The 25829-nt window shown below is 36.7% G+C and overlaps 3 protein-coding genes across 3 annotated transcripts; 2 read left to right on the forward strand and 1 right to left on the reverse strand.

Annotated features, from left to right (window-relative positions):
- The first annotated feature begins 233 nt into the window (after nt 1–233).
- Nucleotides 234–4560, forward strand: fgf8b (fibroblast growth factor 8 b). Its single transcript, XM_038284691.1, has 5 exons — nt 234–886; nt 976–1012; nt 1447–1627; nt 3881–3987; nt 4165–4560. The coding sequence occupies exons 1-5, from the start codon at nt 828–830 to the stop codon at nt 4459–4461; spliced, it is 681 nt and encodes a 226-aa protein (XP_038140619.1). The 5' UTR covers nt 234–827; the 3' UTR covers nt 4462–4560.
- A 2844-nt stretch (nt 4561–7404) lies between these two features.
- Nucleotides 7405–12101, reverse strand: dpcd (deleted in primary ciliary dyskinesia homolog (mouse)). Its single transcript, XM_038284693.1, has 6 exons — nt 11998–12101; nt 10211–10291; nt 9998–10119; nt 9765–9898; nt 9497–9599; nt 7405–7727 (listed from the first exon to the last, which is right to left on the reverse strand). Exons 1-6 carry the CDS (start codon nt 12059–12061, stop codon nt 7623–7625), a joined length of 609 nt encoding a protein of 202 aa, XP_038140621.1. The 5' UTR covers nt 12062–12101; the 3' UTR covers nt 7405–7622.
- Nucleotides 12102–12283: 182 nt separating this feature from the next.
- On the forward strand, nt 12284–24020 carry poll (polymerase (DNA directed), lambda). The gene is made up of 9 exons (XM_038284771.1): nt 12284–12356; nt 13782–13965; nt 16227–16524; nt 16606–16723; nt 16806–17144; nt 19813–19986; nt 20915–21043; nt 23227–23395; nt 23476–24020. Exons 2-9 carry the CDS (start codon nt 13851–13853, stop codon nt 23835–23837), a joined length of 1704 nt encoding a protein of 567 aa, XP_038140699.1. The 5' UTR covers nt 12284–12356; nt 13782–13850; the 3' UTR covers nt 23838–24020.
- The last annotated feature ends 1809 nt before the right edge of the window (nt 24021–25829 follow it).

The raw sequence follows: 25829 nt of genomic DNA on the forward strand, positions 1-25829 counted from the left end.
TCTACAATAAACTTTAAGTTTAAACAACTTGAACTATATGAAGCTGTGAGTCCATATATGAGTTTGAAGTTGCTTTAATGAAATAATATTATCACATTTTAATTTAGGGCATCTTAGATGCACCTGTACAGATGAAGGAGTTGACCTGCTTGAATGTTTGGAGGATTCGCACGCAGATCTTTGCAGGCTTCAGCATCCTAACAAGGATTCCGTTTCAACTTGGCTGCAGTCTGAACGCTCCGCCCGCTCTCACAGAGGATATTGACTTTCCCGCAAGTTAAAGCATTTAAATGTAGAGGGAGGCAGATGCTGCTGGCGACCGCAAAAAGGAGCGCGCGTGTGGGTGGAAGGCTGGGGACGCAGGGACTTCTCAATCTGCGCCTATAGACAGACAAACAGCCGAGGCATCTTTGTTCGCCACTTTTTTAAAGAGATGCGCGCATCCTCTTTCCTCACACTCCGCACTCTTCTGGGACAAAAACTGTTCACCCAAATCTAAAACCCATCACCCTCCAAGATCAGTAAAGAGGGATTCATTTCTACTTGGAAAAGTCTTGTTGAATAACTGAATGACAGAAGTGGATTTGATGGAGGAGCTGGGGTGACTGACGCTCTTTGCAGGACTTCTGTTTTTTTTGGATGAAAACATTTTCTCCTCTCTGTGGAGTGGACCAGCGTTGGAACTCTGAATGTTCTGGACCGCTTAAATGTCATGGGTTTGGTTGTCAGTGCCCATAACGCAGGTTAATTCAAACTAAACCCCCCAAACACTCATCTGCAGGATTTTTATTTCTGAGGGCTTCCAGCGCCGAATCAGAGGAGTATTCATGAAGCAATATTTGAACTATTACAGGATGAGGCTGAGAGCATCGAGGTTAGGTTATCTGTAAGTCAACAGCTGTTTTAAATGTCAATAACATTACTACTTTTTTTTTTTGCAGAAGTCTATTTTTAATATTTTTGTGTATGTTGCAGGTTACTTCAATTCGCGGCTCTTTGCTTTTACGCACAGGTAACTGCCCATTCTAAGAATAGGTTGCATAAAGTTTTAATTTTAAGTACAGTTTAACATGTATCTGGTTGATTACTTAACGGTAAGTAGCGCAACTCCCTTCAAGGGGCTGCAGTAACAATGAAAACATTTTATTATGAGGGCTATGGCTGTTGGCAACTATTCAAACATCTTGAAAAATGTTAAGCTGCAGCCTAAAAGGTAATTGTTAAAACACATGTGCGGCAGGACGGTTGAAATGTTGAGGGCGAAAAGGGGAAAATACCAAAAAAAAAAAAAAGGGGGGGGGTAAGAAGTCATGAAAAGGTGAAAGATCATCGGTGGTAATGAATGCGTCTCCAAAACAGGCCACCCATAAATCAAAGGAGACACCAGGGGGCTGCAGGATAAAATAAATACAATAATAATATGTATTGCCATTTGTTTCCTATTAGGACACTGTGCAGTCAAGTCCTAATTTCAAGCAGCATGTAACGGAGCAAAGCCGGCTGTCGGACCGTATGAGCCGCAGACTAACCAGAACCTACCAGCTGTACAGTAGAACCAGCGGGAAGCACGTCCAGGTCCTGGCCAACAAGCGGGTCAACGCCAACGGGGAGGACGGGGCGGTGCATGGTAGGAGGAACACAGCAAATTGCTCTTCTGCAAATTCACTCAAACGAATGGGAATATTGCCTAATCACATTAACCTTTAAAACAATAATAAAAAAAAAAAAGAAAATTGAACTGAACATTCTCCCTAATTGACATGTCTGTTCTATGCAGTATCACTGACCACTAATGGATATTCTTATCAATGAATGCAGCACACCAGAAATATTTTATTTCCAAACAAAACAAACAAAGCATATTTTTTTCCAACTTGTTAACAAACTAGAATAGAGAGTGGTCACTTCAAGAGTTGCATTAAAAACAGAAATAAATAAATAAGATGCCTCTATCTCTTCACTAACAAACTGTGGCATAACAAAAAAAAGACAAACAAACTTTGTTTTTGATAAGTTCTTAAAAAGAACAGGTCTGACACCTTAGAATCCCCCATGCCAATAGAGGGCTTCCAAGAAAATTAATTTAATTACAGATAGATAGATAGATAGATAGATAGATAGATAGATAGATAGATAGATAGATAGATAGATAGATAGATAGATAGATAGATAGATAGATAGATAGATAGATAGATAGATAGATAGATAGATAGATAGATAGATAGATAGATAGATTTTTTTTTAATCATCCAATTTTTACAATGGGACAAACCATCAACATCTTTATCAAATAATTTGGGAATAAACTTCTAATTAAGATTGCTGCTAATACATGTTTATAAATGGGTGCACAAAGTAATTACTAACACTCTTAGTAATACTCTGTTTGTTATTGCTCCATTACCACTGTATATAATCTTATTACTTTGAATTTGCATGTGTTTTAATTGTTTTTGGTGGAGGCTTTAGATAAGCCCAAATGGCTTTTTGCCCCTTCCTGCACTGTATTTCCCTGTTAACTTCTTTTCACTGTATATTCGATGTATTCTTTCATGCAAACTAAACTAAAAACTAAATTAAGCTGGTAATTATTTAAAAAACATGAAAAAGAACTTACAGTGCATTGGAATTAGCCAGAGAGGAAGAAAACAATGAAGTATTAACTAATTGACTGGACTAAACAAAACTCTCTTCATGATTGTGCACTCTGAAGAGTGTGCGCTTCATTTATGATTATTGGATATCCAATACATGTTAAAAGATTTCTTTTGACATTTGATTATGTAAACATTACATTTATAAACAGTATTTTTTAAATTATATGCCAACTTTAGTTTTTCCTTTCCAAAAATTTGTAAAACGTTATTTCAAGATTAATGTATTTAAATATTAATATTGCTTACCCTATAGTAACTAATGTATAGACTTAAATACTGAACTTTAAATAGATAAAAGTAAAATAAAGTAGCAGGAAATACTGTAAATGGCTGCTTCCCAATCCCCAATTTAATTGAGCATTATCTAAAAGCTTTATTTGAAGGTTCCATTTAATGCATGATTAGTCTACTTGTTAGGAAAAAATCTTGAATCTGTGTTTCATCATTTTGCCATTTACTTTTAAATTGCCCCTAACTTTTGAATTTGTATGAAAACTGTGTGTATGACTGTCAGGCCAAATAATTCTGGGGGGGGGGGGAAACGTAACTGTAGATGTTAAACAGTGGAATAAAGTTGTTTGATTAAGGGCATGGTTTTACCTGCAGCTTAATCCACTATCAAATTCTTCATAAGCTTTCATAGAACCTCAGGCTGGCCCTCCTTCCACCCATCTTCCCACCACCATCCTCCCACCTGCAAACTCTGAGCCTGTTGGACATTATAGGGAATTTTCATTGCTTTCCAACTCAATGTATGACTCAGTTTATAAGCAGTGGTTAAAGTCAGCATCTTTCTTTCCTTTCCTCTTCTGTGTGCACCTTTTAAATCTCTTTACACTCATACAGAGAGAGCAGCTTTGCTCGCTTCAGCTGCACACCTAAGTGGGAGTTTCTCCCATATACAAGCCCACAAGCCGACCGCTGCTCCGTACTTGTGGTTTTCTCCCTCCGACTGCAGCATTCTCACTGTCCTTATTCCCCCTGAGCAACACAGAGCCCAGTGTTTGACAGGCACTAAGCACAGTCAGGTCATTAGAAATCACTAGCATTTGTGCTATTTCAGAAAGGCTTTGTTGCTACTGTTAAAAGCAGCTGTTGGATTATAGGAGATAAAGAGGGAATCCATATAATTTTAACTATTCTATCTGAGCAGCACCACTTAGTGACTCTATTCTATTGGCATTGTGTTTATATTGTCTTCTTCTTGTTCTTTGTCTGTGCAGCTAAGCTGGAGGTGGAGACAGATTCCTTTGGGAGTCGAGTTCGTATCAAAGGAGTGAAGACGGGATACTATATATGCATGACCGAGAGAGGGAAGCTGATTGGCAAGGTGTTCTGGAATTAGTGAAGCAGCATCTCGAATGTTTGTTTTTCACCTTGGCTTGTCTTATAAGAGCAGGACACATTTGAAATCAGAAAGATTAGCTTTATAAGTGTGTAGAAATATGAAATTATGTTCAAAGCTCCCTAAACACCCTGGCCTTATGTTTTTTTTTTTCTTTACCAGCGAAAAGGACGAGGGAAGGACTGCATCTTCACAGAGATTGTCTTGGAAAACAACTACACAGCGCTTCAGAATGCCAAATACGAGGGCTGGTACATGGCGTTCACACGCAAGGGTCGTCCAAGGAAGGCCTCCAAGACCAAGCAGCACCAGAGAGAAGCCCACTTCATGAAGCGTCTACCTAGGGGACACTTACTAAGCGATAGGAGGCCCTTCGATGTCCTCCCGCTGCCTGTCCCCGGGCAGCCTTACAGCAGGCGGAATAAACATTCCCATCAGCAGTGCTCCAGGGGACGCTGAAGAAGAACCACCCAGAGGATCAATTTTAGGAAAAAGCAGAGGTTGAACTCAAGTGACCACACACTTTCTTACGATTTGCCTCATTTCTGGACTTCTTATGTAATTTTATTTATTTTATTTTATTTTTTATTTTATGTAAACTATCTAATCTGCTAGTTATTTACAGACTTTAGCAAGTTTTATTTTATTTTCTTGGTTATTAAATCAGGGCATTTTATGTTCTGGTGAGCTCAACAATAATCTCATGAAGAATTAAAGTTAGCCAGCTCAGCATTAAAGTATGTTAAAAGTGAAGCTAGACTTGGCAGCTATCTGTGGTTACAGCATCCCTCAGTCTCAGTCAGTGCACTCGCTTGGAGAATTATGTAACCTGTTTGTTTTTCTACATATATGGAAATATTTTTACTGTAAAAATGTAAATTACATCAAATGATGAATATATTTATTGTAGAGTGTATATTAAAACCACTAAAGAATTTCATAAGCTGCTTGTGTGCGCTCTTATGTCTTTTTTAAAACTAGAAGCTACCATACCAAAGCCCCCACACCCCACCCTAAAAAACAAAGTTGTTTTTTCTTCGTCTTCTTCGAGCTGAAAACCTAGATAACTGAGGGGCAATATCTGTGACAGGCTACTGAATTCAATGTGCTCAGCAAGTGAGACTTGGGCCTGAATGGCCTGAGCTATGCATTAAAAGCGATGAGGTCAGCCCACCATTTTGGCCCAAACAAAGGTTACCACCATGTAGTTGCATTTCTCACGATCGCACACCGTAACCCTCTGATCAAATGGGCCCTTTGTGGGACCTCATATAAAAGGGCATGTTATACAATAGTGGGTTCGAATAATAACACGAGGAGGGGTCAGTTATCAAAAAGAAGCCAGTCACACAGGGGGAGGGGTATGTGGCGGTGGGGGGAAATGGGTATTCGGGGAGGAAGCTGAGGGGGAAAAGCACCAGGGCCTGTGTGGCAAAATGTGGCATCAACTGAAAGAGGGGGAACGGCTGGGAAGAGGCATTCGGGAATGAAAGGGAGGCAAGAAAGAAACTCTCTTCGCAGAAGCAGTTGAGCATGACCATCAGAGGCCAGATGACAGGGGAGAGGAAGACCCTAAACAGAGCAGCTCGGCTTCTCTCACCAAGCATGAGCTGGATGTCAAATGTGTTTGTTTGTGTCTCCTGCTGCAGGGATACAGATTTTCCATCTTCTAGGTACAGCCATAAACAACCTATTTATTTGTGATTTTATGTGACAGACCAGCTCAGTCTTGCACTTAATTGTGGAGTAAAAATTAGGTTTCAAAAAGTGACACCCCTAAATAAAATCCATTGTAAGCTTTAGAATCTACCTACTATGAAAATAAGAGTGAACCTATTGGTGACCCTACTGGCAGTCAGAACACACAATCACTATGGTGAAGTACGGTGGTGGCAGCATCATTCTATGGGGATGCTTAACTCCAGTAGGGACAGGGAAACCGGTCGGAGTTAGTAGATAGGTGGATGGAGCTTTGAACTGAGTCGTTTAAAAAAAAAAAAAGTTGTGAGTGGATGAGAATTTATGTTAACCTACAAGCAGAACAATCCCACAGCCAGAGCTTTAATTAGCTGTTTTAAATCAGCTTTTAAATGTGTCTGCATTGCCTAACATGGATCAAAGCATAAATCTGATATTTTGGCAACTCTAAAAAACTAAGGAGAAACTGTCTATCCAATTTCCCTGAGCTCAGGTTATTTTGCAGAGAGGGACAGGAAAACATGTAAACCTTTAAAAGAGTTAGGCTGAACTAAATGACAAGACTAACTGAAGTGCATTGTACTGACTAAGGTCTAGCACACTTTTTTACAGTTTAAATTTTTTTAAAAGAAACATATATTATCTCTTTTCTACTTCATATTTGCTTTGATTGGTCTGTCCTACAGACAAACTATGTAGAAAATTTTGAAAGTGTGAATACCATTATAAGTTACTGTATCAGCAGGTAGTTACATCCCCATTACTAAGAGATTATTTTCAGCTTTTAATACTCAGTATAAACATTTTATTCATGTTAGCACATTTACTTGAAAAAAAACAACAATTTTTGTGTGGTCAGTCTAGAGTTTAAAAATATATAGAGTCCCTCAAAAGAATTGGCAAAACAATAGGACTGACTGGTTTCAATCTTTTCTGGTGTTCCATCCTTTCCATCTGGAAGAAGACAAAGCACAATGGTGAGAGAGGACCTGTGGTTTTGTCTCTGCTTTTTGCACTTGCTTTTTGGGTTTGGACATGCTTTGAAAAAATGCAAGGAATTACAAGTTTGAAATGAACTATTTTTAAGTCCCATTGTCCAATTTGAACACCTCTACTGCTATTTATGTCCACTTTTTAAATTACTTTACATTTTTTCAATATTTGGTAAGAAATTAGTCAGAAAAATGCTTATTTGATGTTTTTAGTGTACTCTTGTAAAAAAGAACAGATTAACACATTTTTATCTATCAAATGGTTTCATAAAGGAAACTAAAACTACAATCCCATTAATTGAAGTGTATACCTAAAGTTGCATCTATTTTCATCTTTTGCAGCATTTCAACCGCAACCCTAGTCAGACTGATGCGTTGTAACAGGAAACAGTAAAACCAGCCTCTCTGATGGCTTTCAGGGTGGCCAATAGCAAGCAAACAACATGAGGGAATACATTTAACACAAATGAGACGTGGTCGTAACCGTGACCTCTGAACAAACATAAAGCATTGTGTGTCCAGAGTGTTTTACAAGGACATCGGTGAAAGGAAGGTGGTAGGTTATGTGACCTTCCTTGCTACCCCCACCAAAACAAGAAAACACCTTCAAATTAAGTCAAGTAAAATAATATATTCTTAAAGAATTAAACACATGACTTAGAGCAATATACAAAGCATGCAAAGCTAATAAACAAGTTATGAAATGGCAAAATGCAGGTATAATTTTTTATTATAAAGTTAACATCAAGGGAGCGATTAGACACCAAAACTGAAATCACTAGACCAGAAACAAGGCTTTGAGAACCCAAACAAAGGGATCCTCTAGAAAAAGCTTAAACACAAGCTTGCAAGTAAAGTGGGAAATGACAATCCCTTGGCTGCTGCTTTGAATGCAGTCCTCTATCATTTTCTTTTCATCGCGCTCAGAATTCAATGGGTTTTACAGTCAACGTCCCCTTCACCCGTCCCCTTCAGTTTCTTCACTTCCTTCAGCAGCTCCTGTTCGAGGGTTAAAATCTCTTTGGGTTTCTGGTACTGGGAAAAAAATAAAAAAAGAGAGGCTTGGTCCAGTGTGTGGAAATCTTTTACAATTATTTCTATACAAGAATTAACCTTTTGTTAGAAAAGAAACAAAGAACTGATTTAACAAGAAAGAAAAAAAACATTTTAGAGGGATGATAAAAATAAAACAAACCTGTCCTTGTAGTACAGAAACAAAAGTATTCAAAGCCCCTGGAACTTTTTCATTTTGCCATTCACAGACTTTAATATACCTTATCTGTATTTTGTGTAGAATAGCTATGCAAAGCACTACATAATACAATGAAATAAACATTTACATAAAAAAAAATACAACTTTAAATGCATTTAGCCCCTTAATTTCTAATTTTGTAGAGGCACCTTTCAAAGCAATTATGGCAGCAGGCCTTATATGTGTTTAGCTAAATAAACACTCTTTTCTTGTCTTCTCTTTCAAAAAGAGCATCTTTGAAAATCCAATCTCAAGTATCCAATTCACTGTTTCTTTAGCTGCATCATTTTTTCCACCATGCAGCCACCTGATTGGCCGCATGTTTTTTTCTTTTTTTAACTGCATCAAGGCTGATTGACACAGTTAGTTTTCCTCCTCACAATGGCGTGGTGTTGGCTAAAAGTTAGTTTTCTGGAAAGAGCTCCTTCATTTTCAGGTTTGCGGTTTCCTGCATGGCTCGTGGCAAACTGATAATTTCATTTTTAACTGCTGCATTTCAACTATGGCTTTTTAGATTTCTGAAGTTCACGAATCATAGTTGTGTCTTAATCAAACTGAGGAGCTCTATAACACCTTAACATTGGCCTCTTGGCAGCTCCCTGATAATGCTCACTTTTCCCAGCCTGTCAGTTTAAGTGAACGGCCATCTCTTTGTAGGTTTGCTGCTGTTCCACGCTCCTTCATTTAGCAGATAATGGATTAAACAGTCCTCCGTTTCATGTTCAGCGCTTTGAATATTGTCCGGATGTTTGTTTGAGCACTTTACACAAAACAGCTGAATTTATATTGAAATTAAATTGGACAGAGGTTAGCTCTATTTGCCATCTAGAAAGGTAGTAGGTCAATCTGGATTTTGTTGAGGTGTATCAAAGTAAAGGAAAGTAGACAAAAAAACCCTAAATCACAGTTTTCCTAATTTTATCTGTAAAAATTTGGAATAATGTGCAGCATTTCCCTCCTCTTCATGAATATTTGCTTAGTATTCACACAAAATCCCCCAGACTGTCATACAGTTTGTGGTTACAGCAGTAAAAAGTGTAAAGAAATTTAAACTGTACAATATTTCTTTACATTACTTATAATCTTACATCCTTTGGATTTTGTTTTTTATTTTTACAGTTTTTTTAAACCAGACCTGTTGTCCTGAACTTTAGATCAAAACAGATTTATTCCAACACTGCAAAAACACATCTAGAAATAAGTAAAAAATTTATTAAATTAAGTGTATTTACCCTTAATTTAAGCAGGTTAATAAGATGATCTGCCAATGGAATGAGTATTTTTACTCCTAAAATAAGATTATTAGATAATATACACTTGAAATAAGACAAAGCAATTGTTTTTTTCTTATTTTAAATGTAAATTATCTTGTTCCAATGGCAAAGTCTCACTTACCTCCTAAATTCAAGAAAAAATGCACTTAATTTGAACAAAAATTACTTATTTAGATTTCCATTTTTTGCAGTGTACAATTACATTTTTTTTCCTCTTCCTTTCTTAAACTGGTAAACATTAGAGATAAAATAATAAAGGGGCGCCGGGTGTGACTTACACTGACTATTAAAGTATTGTTGGCGTGTGTGTAACTGAGTGCAGATGCACTGAGTGGCAGCTTGTTTCGATCCAGATCAGGAACATTGAACTTCTTGTAATACCTGAAAAGATATGATACAATCACAAACTTCATGCAGCTTCAGAGCTATTGAATGTACTGCAAACAGCACTGTAAAAAATCAAAGATTATAAACCTGCATCCAATAAGCATATTATACAAGTGAGGTGGTATTTAGGAAAGAGCAGGTGCTTTTAAACAAAATTACTTTTTATTTGTAGTCTTTATGATGATGCATCTCTCAGAGGGTTCCACGGAAACACTGAAGACGTCTTTTGGGTAGGGAAGGTTCCGGATTCTCCACTGAAAGCTGCTCTTTGTGTCTTTACGCATGAATAATGGCTGCGGAGACAAAACAGATTAAAGATCTGCTTAATTCTAGAAAGCTAATGATTTTAATGTACTACACAAAACATAAATGAATAAATATTAAAAACCCACGTTGGAACAGTTTTCTTTGATGACATCAGGGTCCAGAGCTGTAGGCATGTTGACTGGCTCACCAACCTCCACCTGCCAAACACCCTGAACTCCCAGTGCGCTTTTCTGACGCCACTTTCTGCCTGAAACACGCAACGTTTTTGTAAAACAAAATGAAATATAACTGATATGTTTAATCATTCTGATCAAAGAAAAAGAAAATCTGCTGCTTACAGATGAGTTCATCTGTTTTCAAATCATACTCTTCTGCCATTTCTTTTCCATCTGTAAACAGGTAATGGATCTTCCTCTTCCCTGGAAGCCAAATATAGGAACATATTCAGTCACCATATATAACAAAACAAAAATATAGGCATTGAAAAATTGATTCTTAATTTGAACAGAAATACTGGTTAAACAGGTTGTTATCAATGACTAAAGCATGAAAAATGTGCATTCTAAAAATTTACTAACGTTTAGCAACTTTTTACACAGCAAAGCCCTGAAATCATTTTAACCCTTGGCAAATTTTGGTTTGATTCAACAATTTTAATTTTACCAACATGGTTCTTCAATCTAGAAACACAATGTGTTGGAGGAGGAAAGCCAGGGTTCTCATATGTCATGGAATCAGTGGAGGGAGCTAAAGATGACGCTAATGGGTGGGAAAGAATACTAAGCTTAAAGGCTTGAGGATCATATAAAAAAAATGGAGTTAGTTAATCGTTAAAATGACATTGGAACCATCCTATCCCTTCAATTAAGAGTTTGCAATTACTGAAAGGGGCATAAATAATCAAACTTTTGTTATCTAGGTATAAATCCTGTAGAACGATCAGTAAAAAGTGTTTCTTGCACAACTCTATACTGCACTCTTGTGGTCAACTAGTACCTAAAATTTCTAAAAAAAAAAAAATTTTGTTTGTCACTTTGATCCAAAGTGCAAAAAATTTAACCAAAGGATTTTATGCAATCAGCACTTGCATGATTTGCTGCAGGAGTGGGACGTGGCATGGAGTGATCATCCTTCAGTTAATCTGCATTGTTGGCTCTGGTGTCTCTTTTTCCTCCATAAAATCCTTTATAGCACAGGTATCAAATTTGTTTTTATGCATCTCTCTGTAAACACAACTGGATTATATATAAAGTTATAAGAAGGATATTAGAAAACAGCAGAATATGCATGAAGAGGTGATCTGTTCCTTTGAAACAGGTGTGTTGGATTTGGGACACATCAGAAAACTATAAGTCTTAGGTTAGGAGAGCTGACTGGCAATCGAGCACAGTAACACTATGGTTACTGAACAAGTTATACAACTATTGCAATGTGGGCAGGTTTGTTTAGCAATGAAAGCAGCTTCTCCATAAACATATTTTTTTCTTTGCCAAAGGAAACAAAGATTTTTAAATCCTCCTGGTAGAAGACTGTGCTGACTTTGGAGACCAAAACTAGCAGATAAAAGGTCTTTACAGTGGATTTTAAATGTGTGGATCATCCACATCATCCAGACTCAAGAACCCTGATTTCAAAAATAAATGGTAAAAGCTAATTAAATCAGGCGGGAAAAAAAGATTTGATGTCAGGGTTTCTGGCTCTATCGGTTTTACATGTTTCCCAAATTCTGTAAAAGCCTGTTAATCAGACAATTAGGCCAATTCAGACCATTTAAATCAGGTGTCTGATAGCAGAGAATTACTGCAAACAGGACCAAACAGATTGCTTAAACCCAGAGAAACAACTCAGTCTGCATTTTTGTGCGATTCAAATAAAGCACTTTGATTAAAAAATGAACCCGTGCCCTTCAGCATCGCACACCAAAGTCCTGAACAGACTTTGCTCCAACTTATGCTTTTCTACTGGTCTCCTTCGCTCAGCACCACCATCAGTCCGTTGCCTAGTAACTAGACAACGAAATGGCTAACCAAGCAAGATAAAAGCTTAAAATACAGAAATAAAATAATGGCATATTCTAGGCTACATTGATTCACCAACCAGTAATGGTATTCTTAAGTACGCTTACCGTCGTGTATTAATGCCGTTTTCTGAGATGATTTCAGGTCATCGATCCAGCTTTGCACAGCCATGTTTCCACGAGGGCGACTTCCGGATTTACGACGTAACCACGGCAACCTGTTAACGTAAACAAAAGGTAAATAATCGTTTCACACAAAGTTGTAAAATAAAAAAGGGAAATTAAAAAATAAATAAATAACTGTTTATAAATATTAACTGTTTATAAGAAAAAGTGTGAATTTGTAACATATATATATATATATATTTTTTTTTTTAAGGGTCTAATCAGACCCGGAAGTGAAACATTTAAATACGTTTTTCCTTCCTCTATCGTCGTTGCGGTGTTTATGGTTCCTGCAGAACTGGGTAAGGGCTGAGATTTTACTAGTTGGGATTTTCACTTTTTCACTATCACTCCTTGTGTTTGTAAATCCACATCAGAATCGCAACAGGTTTGTTAAATAAATGTTTTACGAATTTAGCTCTAAGATTAGCTCCCTTGCTAGCACAAAGTATTTCAACTAAGCAGGAGGGTAAGCTAGATTTAGACAGTCGTAAGAAGTCGTTTCGTTTGCTTTTTAAGGATCCCAAGCTGCATATCAGTGATGTGACCAGATCTATTTAATCGTTTACTCTTGGCGAAAGAGTTGATCATATTGTGCAGGATATGTTTACTCGAGGCCCACAGATAGCTTTGTTTTTATGCTCCAGTGTCCATTATATAGACATGTTATGGCTTAGTTTTCACTGTATTTTGATGCACCTTTCGTATCCATGCCAACCTTTTGATCTGATGTGGGAAATTACACGTAAACTGTTTATTTTCTAAATCCCTACGTTTTAATATTTAACAGCTTTTCTACTTAAGGTCTTCAAAGTGAACTTTGATACTTAGAAGCAATTCAAATCAGTTTATTTCTATAGCGCCAATTCACAACACAAGTCATCTCAACGCACTTTACAGTTCACCAGATCATACAGTCAAATTGATTCAAAGTTTTCTATCTAAGGAAAGCCAGTTGATTGCATCGACTCATTGACTCGAATGCAATCCCTCACACTAAGCATGCTTATAGCGACAGTAGAGAGGAAAAACTCCCTTTTACCAGGAAGTAACCTCCAGCAGAACCAGGCTCAGTGTGAGCGACCATCTGCCGAGGCCGACTGGGGCTCAAAGAGGCAGAAGCAGAGATACAAAAAGGAACCGTAAAAGGCGGCAACGTCCAGGAAACACACAGCCAGGCAGACGAGCTCTGAGCCAGCTCCCATGTCAGAGGATGAAGAGAGCACATCCAGCCAGTCACAGTCAGAGAAACAGGACCACACTGGAAAACAGGCCGATCTCCAACATCTATAAGCAAGGGTTTTGATGGCAGCACAGCTGATATTTCTCTCCAGGGTGGTGTCACAGCCAAACAGGAACAGACCAGGCGAAGCTACTATGAGAAAAAGCAGAGAGAGCATAACGTTAGAGATTGAACTAACAGATTCTGCAGAGTGGGAGAACAGAGATAGAATGATGAAATAGGGGTCCCTATGTCCTCCAGAAGTCTAAACCTATAGCAGCATAAATATAGAGATAGCTCAGGATAACCTCTTCTTTCATCATGTTTAGAATTAGTAGGTCTACAGAATTCTGATTCTACAGTAATTTGTTTTTTCCCTTAATGGGAAAATAAAAAGGAAACATTTTTTTTCATCAATAGCATAAAAAATTCAGGCCTTTTATGAATAAAGACTTCTTTAGTTCCTCCAAATGTCTGTGGTAATAATACCCTTTTTTTGCTGCAGAGTTCCACACTGCTGGGTTCCAACCCGCTTCATGGAACAGGCCGGTGGCTCCTCACTCCGACAGCCGAGATGGAGCCTCGTCATGGGATCATGAAAGCTTTTCCAAAGGTTAAACGGGCTAAAGTTCTGCAGGGGAAGGATGTTCCTCCACTAAAGAAGAAAGCAGATGAACTTGACGTCACAGGTTGTCAACAAAGATATCTCTCACACAGTGCCTTGCAGAAGAATTTGTACACATTTTTTTCTCCTTTTCTCTTTCTGAGTTGCAACTATTAAGTTTAATCATTTTAGTGAGAAGTGTTGTAAAAAAAAAAAAAAAAAAAAAGGTTGCTATTTTGAAATGGAAGAAAAGCAAAATATATATTTTGTTACTTATTATTCCCAAAAAATATTTAAAAATACATTTGTATTCTGCTCCATTTAATCTAAATAAAATCTGATGCAAATACACGCCTTTATAAGTTACCTAAATAATAAAAAAGATCCACCATTGTCGACTTTAATCCTAGTATAAATACAGATGTTTTATGAATAATTCAAAAAACATAGTTACCATATTGACCTGGTCTCTATTCCCATCTGCGAGCACAACACTGGTGTCATTTCAACCTGTTGGCAATGGGGGCAAGCCTTTACAAAAATTCTGGAGTTTTCACTATGCTCCTTTTAATATTGTATCTTAAAAGTCTGAATATACTGACATCACTAAATGCAGGATTTCCACAGGGCAAACTGGAGACTGCTTGTTAGCCTGGAAATGAGTTTGTGCTGCCCTGCAATCCAAGAGTAGTATAAATCTGACCAACCAGCAAAAGCAGTTGCTAAATCGAGGGTAACATTTTTAAATTTATAGATCGATACCCTGTTCCCATAGCCGAGAATAGAAACAACTTACCCAGATATTTCAGAAACTATGTGCATTTTTTCTTTAATAAAACAGAGAGGGCATAGATTCTTTTTATATATTTTAGCTATAAAATAAATTAGAGATCAATTTTTCACCTAAGTAAGACTTTATTTGTTTCATTTCATAATAATTTAATACATTTATGTGGTTATATTCAAATATGAGATTATTCTGGCTGCCAAGCACTACTACTTTACAAATTTGGCCCATGTGCAAAAAATGGTTTAGACACCTCTTCCTAGTTGCATTTTAATGTATTATTATTTTTTTCTTAAAAATTTGTTTTTGTTGTTTTTTTTTTAACTCATCTTCTTTCATGTGTGCTTAAAGGTATAGTGGAGGATGTTCTTTTTCCAGGTGGATCATCAAAATAAGTGGTCCTTCTAATTGTCAGTCATTCTGTTGATATGTTTACATAAGGCCGTCCTATGTGCTTGTCCCATTTTCACGTTCCGGTGGTGAGTCTGACATAGAGGAAAAATAAAAAAAATTTTTTGGAAAGTAAGCTTGTATGAGCGATGCAAACAGCAACTTTTAAACAGAGCGTGTACCAGGAGAAATGGCCTCCCTCATGCTCTTGCACGCGTTCAACAGGCGTTCCCTCTGAGGAGCAGGTACAGGGTTGTGCATGTGCATCTTAGCTTTTAAACTGGAGAGGGCAGGTCTTCTCAAAAATTAGCAAAAATCCTTCACTATACCTTTAAGTTAAAAGCTCCGTCTCTCTTCTTCGTTCGGCTATTTTTCATCTCCAATTCTACATTTGAAGATTATCTGGAGGAAAAAAAATCTTATTATAAAAACAAAAGACAGAAGTATAGCTTCCTGTCTTATAAAATACATAACTGGTCTCTTTTTTAAAATGAGATCTTGGATCTGAATGAAATTCCCTGTATAAGTCAGGTTAATTATAATACAAATGGTGACGCATCTATGCACTGTGTAAGTATTAACTTAATCTGAGATTTGTCAAATTATTATTTTTTTTTGGGTCAATATACAGCACTTTCTTCATGGCTCAGGGCAAGTAGGGGACGCTGACATGTAGAAAAGGCTGTTAGTGAAGGAAAATAGTGGACTCAAATAGTGAAAAAAGTCACACACTCTGCATCACATTGGTAACACCAAACCAAAAATACTGCATAATTATCACCGTATACATTAATGTTCTGAACTTCCATATCAATGCATTTCTTTGCTGTCTAGAATGCTGTACTAAACGGAATTTCGTTTTGAAAACACTCTGTGTACACAAGATGACAGTGTAAGTTGTCTAAGTATAAAAAAAAATTGCTGTGATAAAATGTTGTCCTACAAAGTATTGAGTAGAGGAGACACAGGACAAAAACATACCACACCTGAGGTTTTTCTTTGCTAAATGTTTGAAACTATCTACTTTCCTTCCAATCCAGCAGTAAAGACGAATCATACTAAATTTCAAAGAGATTTGCATCTTTTGTTAAAAATTGGGAAAAGATAATGTGTTATGAATAATATTAATTGTGCCAAGTTGTAATGTATTGTTTCCTTTTCCATTTCAGGAAACATCTTCGATGGAGTCACAGTGTACCTTCTGCCTGCTGGAATAGGAAACGCCAGATGTGAGATCTTCCACAGACAGATCTGGCAGAATGGAGGACAAATCAAGAGTTTAATGTCCCCCTGTGTCACTCATGTGGTCGTTGATGACTCCATGGACAGTGCCAGGGCTCTGCGCCTGCTGAAGGTGGATAGTCTGCCCTCTGGTGTCCATCTGCTGAAATGTACATGGTTAAGCTTGTGTATCAGTGAGAAGAAACTCCTGGATGAAGAGAACTACAGCCTACTTTTAACCAAAAGGTTTTTACCAAATCACTTAGACATCCTTTTTGCTACTCAATTTATTAGATGTAATAATCAATTTGAATGTTTTCCTATAAGGGATTCTGAATCACAGCAGGAAAGTTCACAAAAACAACCGGGAAGCATTGAACAACCTCCTGAAACAACCGCAGAGCCAAAAAGTCATTTGGCCAAGCAAGAGGAGACCATAGACCCGGTAAGTTTCCATGAATTGGCAGCATATTTGCTCCTGTCAACCACTTGAAGCAAGCATTGTTTTATTTTACACCTTCCTCCAGACAATCCAAGAAGCCAAAGATGAAGCCCACAAAGAAGAAGATGGTGTCTCTCAGAACGACCTGGAAGCTCTCATCTCCGGTCGGAACCCTATAGAGGGGACTACCAAAGCCGGTGCAGACTGCGCTCCAGATGCTGATGTTCAGAAACCCATATCAGGAAAGTGGGTCTGTGCTCAGTCTTCTCAGTCCAAAAGTAATAACTTCAACAAGCACATCACAGACAAGCTGGAAGTCCTGTCCAAGGCCTACACTCACCAAGGAGACAAGTGGAGAGCATTGGGCTACTCTAAGGCGGTCAACGCACTGAAGAGCTATCACAAGCCTGTGACATCATATCAGGTAGCTTTCACTCTCACCTGTGTTAAAAAACTAATGCTTATCATCTTTAGGGGATTTTCTATAATCAGTAATATTGTGAGATTATACAATAAACTAGCAAAAATGTTTGTTTTAAACTTTTCATCATCTGTCATATAATGATGACCAGAGGCTCTGATGTATTTTTATTTTTTTTTGTGTTTTATGGGAGGTCAACAAAATCTCCTGCATAATTGGGTAGTTTAGAAAAGTAATCTTGATTTTTCTGAATGTATAAATATCTGAAAAGTGTGTTTTGCATTTATTTTCAGCCACTCTGCATTAATAGAACATTATAACCATCTTGTAAAACACCTTGTGCTGCAATTATAGCTGCAAGTCTAAAGGGATGCCTCTACAGACTTAGCGCAGGAAAATCTAAAAATATGGCCCATTCTTCTTTGCCATTATCCGTGCAGCTATACGTTAACGTTTTTAAGTATTGCTACAAATTCTTTATTTTTAGTAGCCATTTTGATGGGACCCTCTGTACACATAAATATAAGATTTAAACTAGAGCTATTCAGTATGACTCAAATGTATCTTATATCAGCCTTTTCATATTAGTCAATTTCATTATTGATTAGTTTTTTTTGTTGTGCCTGTTTGAAACTAAGATGAGGGGGAAAGGGCCATTTTAAAACTGTAACCTAACTCTATTCAAACATTACATAATAAATTGTCAGCCCTACTACCAACCTTTTATCAGCTTGAACTTTTGTTGTAACAAGTTGTGAGAAATGAACAATGGTGCAAAACCAGCAATTATTTTGCAAATTAATTTTTAAAATAGTTTTATATATATATATATATATATATATATATATATATATATATATATATATATGTATATATATATGTATATATATATGTATATATATATGTATATATATATGTATATATATGTATATATATATGTATATATATATATATATATATATATATATATATATATATATATATATATATATATATATATATATATAATCTGAAGGTCAAAGGTCAATTAAACCCAATGAAACTGAACCTTTTCCACTAGAGGAATTCTGGATAGAGCACATTCACAGAAGAAAGTTTTTTTTTAATCTTAAAGGAATAGTACACCCAAAACATGATTAGCCTTCATTTTCTACTCACCCCCATGCTGAACAACACTCTGGAGTACTTTTTTGATATCTCAAATGCATCTGGAGATCTGGGAGGCTTCTTGCTGTCTGCTGACATTCAAATAATGGAGGTCTATGGTGACCGAGACAGAAAGGTCCATAAAAGTCCACAAAAAACGTGTCAATATTCCTCCATACTGCTCGTCCAATGTATTCCAAGTGTCCTGAGTGGGTAGCATCCAGAATTTACTCGAAACAAAGTCATTTAGAATGTTTTTAGAGCATAAACAGTAGTGTATAGGATTTCCTGAAAGCGCGCGCCGGCGCGTTCATGACGCTACGGAAGCCGGCACTATTCCTTTAAGTGCAAAATGTTTGTATATATTTGTTTTGCAATTTTGGTGTAATTGTTGCTCTAAGCGGGTTGCTCTGTCAGCCAAAGGCATGTTTTAGAGTCTTTATACTCCAGTTGACCGTTAAGCGATTACTATATGAGTTGCCAATTATGTCAATAATTGATTAATCTAATTAATCGATTTAGCCCTAGAATTAACAGACTGTAAACATTTAAATACTGCCAAACCACCCATGTCTAATTGATGCTGAGGCTATGCTGGATCCTTTCATGGGAGAATTAGGAGGGAACATATTTTCAGGGGTTACCAATGTTTCCTGACCAAGGATGATAGTTATCAGCTGATCAGACTCCACAGAGCATTTCCCTCTGATCTACGTTCTGAACGGGCCGCACCAACCTCATCCCCGTTTATTACAGGTGTTGAACAGCAGGAGACCCCTGTGCACAACTCCACAGTTTGAAAGAAACCCAATTAAATATGAATAAACAATAAGTGGTAGATATGTACCTTACATTTATTTTTAAGTATCTATGTTTAATGTATGTTCTGTAACTTTGCTGCCTCTTGGCCAGGACTCCCTTGAAAAAGAGGTATTTAATCTCTAAGGGATTTTTTTCCTGGTTAAATAAATTAATAAAATAAATTAAAATGTATTCATAAATATACGCATATAGAATTATTTTATGTGTTTATTATGTGTGCATAATGGATGCTTCATGTTGCAGTCAGTTTATTAAAGATCAAAAATAATCCTCGATAAATACAATCAATGACAATAAAACAATGCTTTAAGCAATACGCTGCACATATGAACTGTTTAAACATCTTGACTTATAAGCTTAAAAAAAGAACAAAGTGGCTATCACACGAATAATGAACTACTTAAAACTATAAAATAACAAACATTTAAATACTGTTGATGCCAGTAGCAGCCATCTTAAATGCTTAATTGGGATTTGTTTGCGTTGCTCTGACATTTCGACTTGTAATTCTGAATTTCAAGCTCTTTTGTAGTTTGAATTTCCTAAAGGTTTGAAAGGTAACTATTTGTACTTAAATTTTGAATTTGTGGTTGTAACATATGTATATGAATATGCATGTGTGTACAATATGTATATGCATATGTTGTATATGTAAGTTAGCGAGGTATCAACCTTTTTTTCCTCATCCCTCCATTGGTATTAGGAAGCCTGTCAGATCCCAGGAATAGGAAAACGCATGGCGGACAAAATAGAAGAAATAATGGAGAGTGGTCACCTGAGGAAGCTGGATTACATCGGAGAGGCTGTGCCTGTCTTGGAGCTTTTCACCAACATCTGGGGAGCAGGAGCAAAGACTGCACAACTTTGGTACCAACAGGTACAAAACATTATTCATACTCTGGCATATGTCCGAATGTCTGCCCTAATCACTATATAGTAGTTATGGCATTTTTAATGAGTGAATTTATGAAAATCGAGACCCATCTTGCTCCATAGAAATGTCTCCTTGAAGCATTTTCCAGCAGGTCGGTGCAGTTGTTTTAAAGTCCAATTTTGAATAAAATAACTGGATTTACAGCTTTTTTACCTCCACCAAGGAGGTTGTTTTCATCGGTGTAGGTTTTTCTGTTGGTATTTTCAAAATAACAAAAACATGGACAGATTTTGCTGAAATTCACAGGGAAGATGCGTATTGTATAAAATCTAAATAATTACATTATGATGATGATCACCATCTGGATTCAGGAATATTTTGAAAGATTCTGTGAATACATGTATTAACTAAAGGTGAGAGTCACAATATTTCAGAGTAAACTAGCAATTTGGCAGAGGTTTGCTCTTCCCGAGTGCTTTTCTGGTTCTTGCTTATTATTATATACTCCACAGTTTTTAACAGTTCATATATTTTTTTCATTCTAAATATCTCTGTTCTGGGAAAAGGTTGGTAATGATATGGTTCAGATTTAATGACTTATTCCATTTTATAATTTTTCTAAACTATCCAAAATGTATAGAAACAGTTTCCTACAATATAATGGCAGTAAATATTTTAATTCACGTTAGTTCTTTTTTTCTTACAGTGTAAATTGAATATGTTGGTAATTTTAACTGTCCTGCTCTAAAGTTTTTAATATATACCTGTTTTATGTATTTATTTATGAAAGTTTATATATATATATATATATATATATATATATATATATATATATATATATATATATATATATATATATATATATATATATATATATATGAATCGCTGTGTCTAAATGTCAAATAGTTAAATGCTCTGATTTGTGTTGCAGGGCTTTCGCAGCCTGGAAGATATCCAAACAAAAGCCCACCTGAGCCACACTCAGAAAATCGGACTTAAGCACTACGATGACTTTCTAGACCGAATGCCTAGAGAAGAGGCGGCAGCGATAGAGAAAGTGGTAATGAATATTAATTTGTGACTCTCAGACTTGTATTATCCTCTGGCAAACATATTTGTTCTTTTAATCACTTCATTGTGTCGAGCAAGGAGCTGAGATAAATCCCCCTAGGACTTTGAGGAATTTAAAAAAATTGTTGCCCTGAAATAAGAAAAAAGTTTGGCTCTGCTGTTCTTAACAGTTTTAATGGGAAATGCAGATTTTCTTTTGAATCCAAAGCATCCCTGAAGGGAACAGTAAATCCTGAGACCTGCCACATCTTAAGTTTGCCAGATAACTCCTAACTCACTCACACACGGTCCATACATCTGAAGGATGCAGATGCTTTCAGATCCTAATACCAAGACTATGTTTTTTACATCCAAGACTAACTGATAGATTGCAGACGATATAGATGGTCAAAGCATGTGTGCTTCCTTCAGCTTAAATGTATATTTAAGGAGCAAACCTCCCAGTATTTGGCTGGAAAAAGATGAAAAACATTATCTGGTTTGGGGGACGGAGAGTCTACAAAATAAAACAATTCTTGAAGTTGTTTTAATAGAATATCAATAAATTTGCAGAATACCTTTTTTGCAACGTGTGATGATATTTCTCAATGTCTTGATGATGATGCACCCTATGACTGACCACCTCTTTACCCTCTAAATCCTTTTGTGCTGTACTAAAGTAAACAACCATCACTTAATATCTAAAGGGGTCCAGAGCACCTCAGTGCAGGGAGATGCATTGAATTTATTCAATGCATTTATTGCAGTTCTTTACAATATGCATGTTTTAAAAAGGAATTTGTGATTGCATTACATAGCCATGTTACTTTGCTCTACTTTATTATTTTGCCAAGCCTATTGTTATTAAATCTCTCTTTTTTGTTTGTTTCAATCAACTGAAAAAAGCTCATTTTATTATAAAAAAAATACATTTTCTTCTTGTTTTTAATGTTTTCAGTTGTTTTTGTTGGGATTACTTGAAAAGTTATGAAGATTTTAATTGAATGCTTACCAGAGGTGCGCCTCATGCCATAAGACCAATTCATTAAATTTTGATAGACATTTTTTAAAAAGGATTCTTTAATATTGTTAAAGCTGCTTCTGTCTCCTTGAAACCCAGTCCGCCTCAGCAGATGGCCGCTCACACTGAGCCTGGTTCTGCTGGAGGTTTCTTCCTGTTAAAATGGAGTTTTTCCTCTCCACTGTCGCTACAAGCATGCTTAGTGTGAGGGATTGCATCCGAGTCAATGAGTGTTTTTCCTTAGAAAACTTTGAATCAGTTTGACTGTGTGATCTGGTGCCTGTTGAAAGGTGCCTTGAGATGACATGTGCTGTGAATTAGCGCTATATAAATAAACTGAATTGGATTGAGATAGGGATATTTAGCAGAACAAGCAATTTCCCTCTAAACTAGAGTGTGCCAGCCTCAACATCGAACTCAAAAAGTCAGAGATGTTATACTCTAGACAAAAACAAAGTAAATGGAGCAATGTTGTGGTTTTTGGCACACTTTCTAAAATGATATTTGAATGGATTTTCGCCAGAGGTGCACCGCATGCCAAGGAACAATTCATTAAAGTTTGGTAATGATCCAGATTATGTGTGAGTTATAGCTATAGCTGTCACAATTTGGGCAAAATTTGCTGCTTCACGGAGGTCTGCGCTCTCGGAGTGCTTTTCTAGTCTTTTATTAGTATCATCACAAAATTCAAAACATCATCATGTGTATGTATGTATGTATGTACCTCACATAAGAATCCAGTAAAATCTAATATAAAACAGGCAAGAAAATATGACATCTGAGTGGATTGCTTTAAGTTATAATATTAGCCAAATGTTGTATCTTGGATTTACCTTTAGTGTGAGCAAAGTTTATATAATTAAATATTTGTCTGTTAGTAATGATTCTACAGACAATCCAAACATGGATTGTCTGTAGAATCAGACAATCCAAACATGCTTGGGAATAGAGGACCACAGAGTATCTGTTTATTGAAAGGCCATTCTTATTTATATTTCTAAAGCACTATTTTTGTATGAATCTAATCTATAAAACCCCTTATTCTCCTTTCTTATATTAATAATAATATTTATTAAAAGCTGTGCAAACCAAGTAGAGGTGTTTGTCAAAAATCAAATGAGAGCTAAGTGGGTATACTTACCTTTCCTCCTTGTCTTATTTGCACTGTGGAGGTGAGGGATGCTGCGCACACTGTTGATGCCAACCTCGTGGCCATGGCATGTGGCTCCTACCGCCGTGGGAAGGCAACGTGTGGAGATGTGGATGTGCTCATTTCTCACCCTGATGGCATTTCCCATAGAGGAGTTTTCAGCAAAGTTTTACAGATTCTGCATGGCAGTGGTGAGTCTTTCATCATAAGGCAAAATATTATATGTTCTCATTTCTTTAAATAGAAAAACCCTAAATCTATATTATTAAAGGGTTTCTAACAGATGACCTGGTGAGCCACGAGGAGAACGGCGAGCAGAAGAAATACATGGGGGTGTGCCGTTTGCTGGGGCCTGGCCGCCGCCACCGCAGGCTGGACATCATCGTGGTGCCATACGACGAGTTTGCTTGCTCGCTCATGTATTTCACTGGCTCGGCCCACTTCAACCGCTCAATGAGAGCACTGGCAAAGACCAAAAACATGAGCTTGTCAGAGCACTCCCTGAACAAGGATGTGGTACGTCAAGGCAGCTTGAAGGTACACGGCGGTACCCCGCTTCCCACGCCGACAGAGAAGGATGTCTTTAGTCTTTTAGGGATACCATACAGACCACCGCAAGAAAGGGACTGGTAAACGCAAGAGACTTGCTTTTAGAAATGGAGAAATAATTAATAAATAATGAATTAATGTTTTTAATGAAAGCTGAATCAGGAATTATACAAAAAGAACTGCTGTTCGCTGTTGAACATAATGTAAATGGGATGTTTTAATTGCTAAATTATTTTGGAGAATAAAAGAATCTGAGCTGCGGCCTTTGATGTTTTACTGTATCGATCTCTGAAACTTCATTGCCAAAATAAAAAAAAAAAAAATATTTTATTATTTTGGTGTTTTTTAAAGCATCTGGCGATCTGACCTTAAATTGTTTGTTTTTTTATACAAAACTAAAGGGATACACGCCCGTTTGTCTTATGGGGTAAAAAGAAAAGTCAGGCTACGTTCACACTGCAAGCCTTGATTCTCAATTACGATTTTTTTGCAAAATCCGATTATTTTGCGTTGCCGTTCATATTTCCAAATATATGCGACTTGTATGTGATCTCCTGTGTGAACTGCATTCATACAACCTAAGTGTCCCGCATGCACAGTAGAGGACGCAATGACGTCATAGGCCAGCGTGCTCTTTTTTTTCTGGAAATAAACATGGATGGTAGCGCCGGCGCGTATCTAGCGATCTTTTCCAACCATAAAAACACAATCTTTTCAATATGGTTAAACATAAATACTGCTCTCCGCATCATCATCTGCCATGGTTGTTGTTTTTCTTGCCGCTTCTGTATAGCAAGACGCAGAATAGTGACCTTCGTCGGGTATTATTGACGTTCAGATCGGAAAAATGCGACCTGGCCGTTCACACAAAGGTCGCATTTGAAAAGATCAGATTCGTATCGGATTTAGGACCACATAGCTAGTGGCCTGGGTCTCATTGGATCTGTGTTGTTCAGCTGCCATGAAAAGATCAGATTTAGGTCACATATGGGCAAAAAAAAATCAGATTTGGGTCACTTCAGGCTGCAGTGTGAAAGTAGCCTATGTCTCTGCAAGTTATCTATGAGCCTTCTGTGAAATCAGAGATGAATAACTATTTTAATAATAAGTAATCCATTTAATTTAGATATTAGTACATGTAAATATGAATTTTATTCAGAATGACAGTGAATAAGATTTTTATCCCAGAACTCCACTACACGTTTAATTTAGACAGCATGGATGATTAAAGATATTTGTCTATGTTTTAGTAAAGGCTGTAGGAAATTATAGTTGGTCTTTATTTAGAAAATATGGATGTTGTGGTTGTTAATTTTCCTTTTGGAACATTGTAGATTGACCCTGAGCTTTTGGCGCCGTCCTCTTTTTGCCACCCCCCTGTGTACATTCTCCCTGGCCACCCTTATTAAATTTTTCTAGCTACGCCTCAGGTTATATACGGAAGAGGATTAGGGCCCCTGAAAAAAAAAAAAAAAAAGTTAACTGATTTTTTTTATTTTATTTCAGTATAGTATGAGGAAAAAGTCAGAATTCTGACTTTTTTTCTCAGAATTCTGACTTTAATCTCAGAATTCTGACTTTTTTCTCAGAATTCTGACTTTAATCTCAGAATTCTGACTTTTTTTATTGTCAGAATTCAGTCAGAATTCTGAGAAAAAAGTCAGAATTCTGAGAAAAAAGTCAGAATTCTGACTTTTTTCCCATGTTAAACTGAAATAAAATTTAAAAATCAGTTTACTTTTTTTTTTTTTCAGTGACCCTAATCCTCTTCCGTTGTTATATGACTCATCCGATTACAGTAGTTTTCATTAGATGAGGATGGCGAACATGACGTGAGATAAATATTTATAAAAATGAAACTTAAGCCAAGAGTAACGAGTAACGTTTGTTTAAAAGTGTAAGGAGTAGAAAGTACAGATAGTTGTTTTAAAATGTAAGGAGTTGAAGTCAGAAGTAGGAAGAAATATAAGTGATGAAGTAAAGTATAGATACCTAAAAAGTGTACTTAAGTACAGTAACGAAGTATTTGTACTTTGTTACTTGACGCCTGTGCTATTGTGTAATAGCTGTAGCAGG

The sequence above is a fragment of the Cyprinodon tularosa genome, unplaced genomic scaffold (genome assembly GCF_016077235.1).
Source record: "Cyprinodon tularosa strain WSP-4 unplaced genomic scaffold, ASM1607723v1 ctg201, whole genome shotgun sequence".
NCBI classification, from domain to species: Eukaryota; Metazoa; Chordata; class Actinopteri; order Cyprinodontiformes; family Cyprinodontidae; genus Cyprinodon; species Cyprinodon tularosa.